Below are 2,528 nucleotides of genomic sequence, written 5' to 3'. Positions count from 1 at the left end.
ACCCCCCCCCCCCCTTCTTGTAATTTCACAATAAAAGTCCCCTCTGTAATACATCAAGGAACGTTTCAGAATAAGAGTCTGTTAGTAGAGGAAAATAGTGTTCCTTAAGGAAGAGAGAAAGAGTCCTCTGGTAAAAAAAAGAAGAAGAAGAGATCACAAATGTCTGTCTTCGTCGAGGTTGTTCAGAGGCGGACATTTTATAATGAGGTTGTGCGACGGCCATTTTGAGGTTCTTCTTTCTCGAAAAGTCACAACCATAGTCACTGTCACAGGACGTTGCCATGCGATATTCAAATAATAGTACTGATAATATCAATAACAATAATAATAGTAAGAATCACATCTTATTCTAACTTGTTTTAATATGTAGAAAAGAGCGACGAGGCCAGAGAGAGGTTTATACAGTGTTTCAACGGTTCTCCTCGGTGCTGTGTCCCAAATCACACTGTATTCCCTATACAGTGTACTACTTTCTAGGGAAGAAGGTGCTATTTGCGACCCTTGTTGATTTGGCACATACACTGTAGCGTACTCACACTCGTGAGACCACCAGTCCATATAATATCGTGTGTTTGTTGTGTTTCTTTTTTGTGTTCATCCAAAAACCTAGTTTTAGTTGAAACAGCTACAGAGAAGTCCGGGAGAAATAGTCATCATATCTCAGGATCTTCTGTTAAAAAATGATTTTGAATCAAGTTCTTCATTTGTTGTTTTTAAAATCGTTTTAATTTCATTTTGGTCCATGTTTTTTAAAAGCAGAGAGAGAGAGGTGTGTGTGTGTGTGTGTGTGTGTGTGTGTGTGTGTGTGTGTGTGTGTGTGTGTGTGTGTGTGTGTCTGTGTGTCTGTGTGTCTGTGTCTGTGTCTGTGTGTGTGTGTGTGTGTGTGTGTGTGTGTGTGTGTGTGTGTGTGTGTGTGTGTGTGTGTGTGTGTGTGTGTGTGTGTAGATGTTCCAGCTGTAGCAGAGACGTCAATCAGAAACTAATCGCGGAATCTGTAACTCTTCATCTTTCCAGGTGGAATAGAGAGCCCTTAGTCGCCGTACGACCTCCGACCTCCGTCCTCCTTCATGCCCAACTCAGTAGTGACAGGGCCTCGTCACAGCACACGACACCAGCCCCTTCACGACTTCTGCTGTGCCGAGACACCTTTCCAATAGTCCAGTATGTCGTGCAGATCCTCGTCCTTGGCGACCTGCAAACTCCTCCTCAGTGCGTGTCCTGCCGCCATGTATTCCTCCTCGTAGTCCTCGTCTCTGTGTCTCTTCCGGTGGAGTTTGAACCTCTCCCAGATGCCGAGCGACGGGGTGCAGGAGTACTCAGGACTGGACTCGTAGCTCAGGTTGTGGTACTGCGGGGACAGCTGGGCGTAGGCTGGATGAGATCAGAGATTAGAAAAACACTTTATTCATCCCAGAGGGGAAATTGGTTTGTCAAACTCAGTATATACACACAACCAATTAATCAACCAACCAACCAATCGACCGACTGACCGACCGATCGACCGATAGACCGACCGACCAACCAACCAACCAACCAACCAATTGACCGATCATCCAACCTACCAACCAACCAAACAATCAACCAGTCAGTGTTACCTAGCTCTCTGGGGTGCCTCCCCAGTGTGAGGGGATCCAGGATGGAAGAGGGTTTCCTGCTACTCAGCTCCTCTAGCTCCTCAGAGTCAGGGAGGGGGCGCTGGGGGCCCGGGTACGAGTGGCGCTGCTCCTTGTACTGTCGGACCTTATAATAAATATAAACATAAAAATACCTCATATCATAATACCACTATGTAGTTATCATATCACTATACTATATTAATACTACTATGTAGTTATCATATCACTATACTATATTAATACTACTATGTAGTTATCATATCACTATACTATATTAATACCACTATGTAGTTATCCTATCACTATACTATATTAATACCACTATGTAGTTATCCTATCACTATACTATATTAATACCACTATGTAGTTATCCTATCACTATACTATATTACTACTACTATGTGGTTATCCTATCACTATACTATATTAATACCACTGTGTAGTTATCCTATCACTATACTATATTAATACCACTATGTAGTTATCCTATCACTATACTATATTAATACCACGATGTAGTTACCCTATCACTATACTATATTAATACTACTGTAATACCACTATGTAGTTATTCTATCACTATACTATATTAATACCACTATGTAGTTATCCTATCACTATACTATATTAATACTACTGTAATACTACTATGTAGTTATCCTATCACTATACTATATTAATACCACTATGTAGTTATCCTATCACTATACTATATTAATACCACTATGTGGTTATCCTATCACTATACTATATTAATACCGCTTTGTAGTTATCCTATCGCTATACTATATTAATACTGCTGTAATACCACTATGTAGTTATTATATCGCTATACTATATTAATACTGCTGTAATACCACTGTGTAGTTATCCTATCACTATACTATATTAATACCACTATGTAGTTATCCT

At 40.4% G+C, this 2,528-nt stretch overlaps 1 protein-coding gene across 1 annotated transcript in view; it reads right to left on the bottom strand.

Annotated features, from left to right (window-relative positions):
• Positions 1-733: 733 nt before the first annotated feature.
• Positions 734-2,528, bottom strand: part of LOC110513544 (protein ELFN1) — a 175,756-nt gene continuing 173,961 nt past the window's right edge. The window contains exons 13-14 of the mRNA XM_036948755.2: positions 1,596-1,740; positions 734-1,371 (exon numbers count right to left, since the gene is read on the bottom strand). Coding sequence (XP_036804650.2) covers positions 1,121-1,371; positions 1,596-1,740 — 396 coding nt within the window. The 3' untranslated portion in view covers positions 734-1,120. The remainder of the gene's footprint in view (positions 1,372-1,595; positions 1,741-2,528) is intronic.

Source organism: Oncorhynchus mykiss, chromosome 13, assembly GCF_057628025.1.
Source record: "Oncorhynchus mykiss isolate SJ-2025 chromosome 13, ASM5762802v1, whole genome shotgun sequence".
In the NCBI taxonomy this organism is placed as follows: Eukaryota; Metazoa; Chordata; class Actinopteri; order Salmoniformes; family Salmonidae; genus Oncorhynchus; species Oncorhynchus mykiss.
Note: the sequence above shows the minus strand (reverse complement) of the source record. Positions and strands in the feature narration are given on the sequence as shown.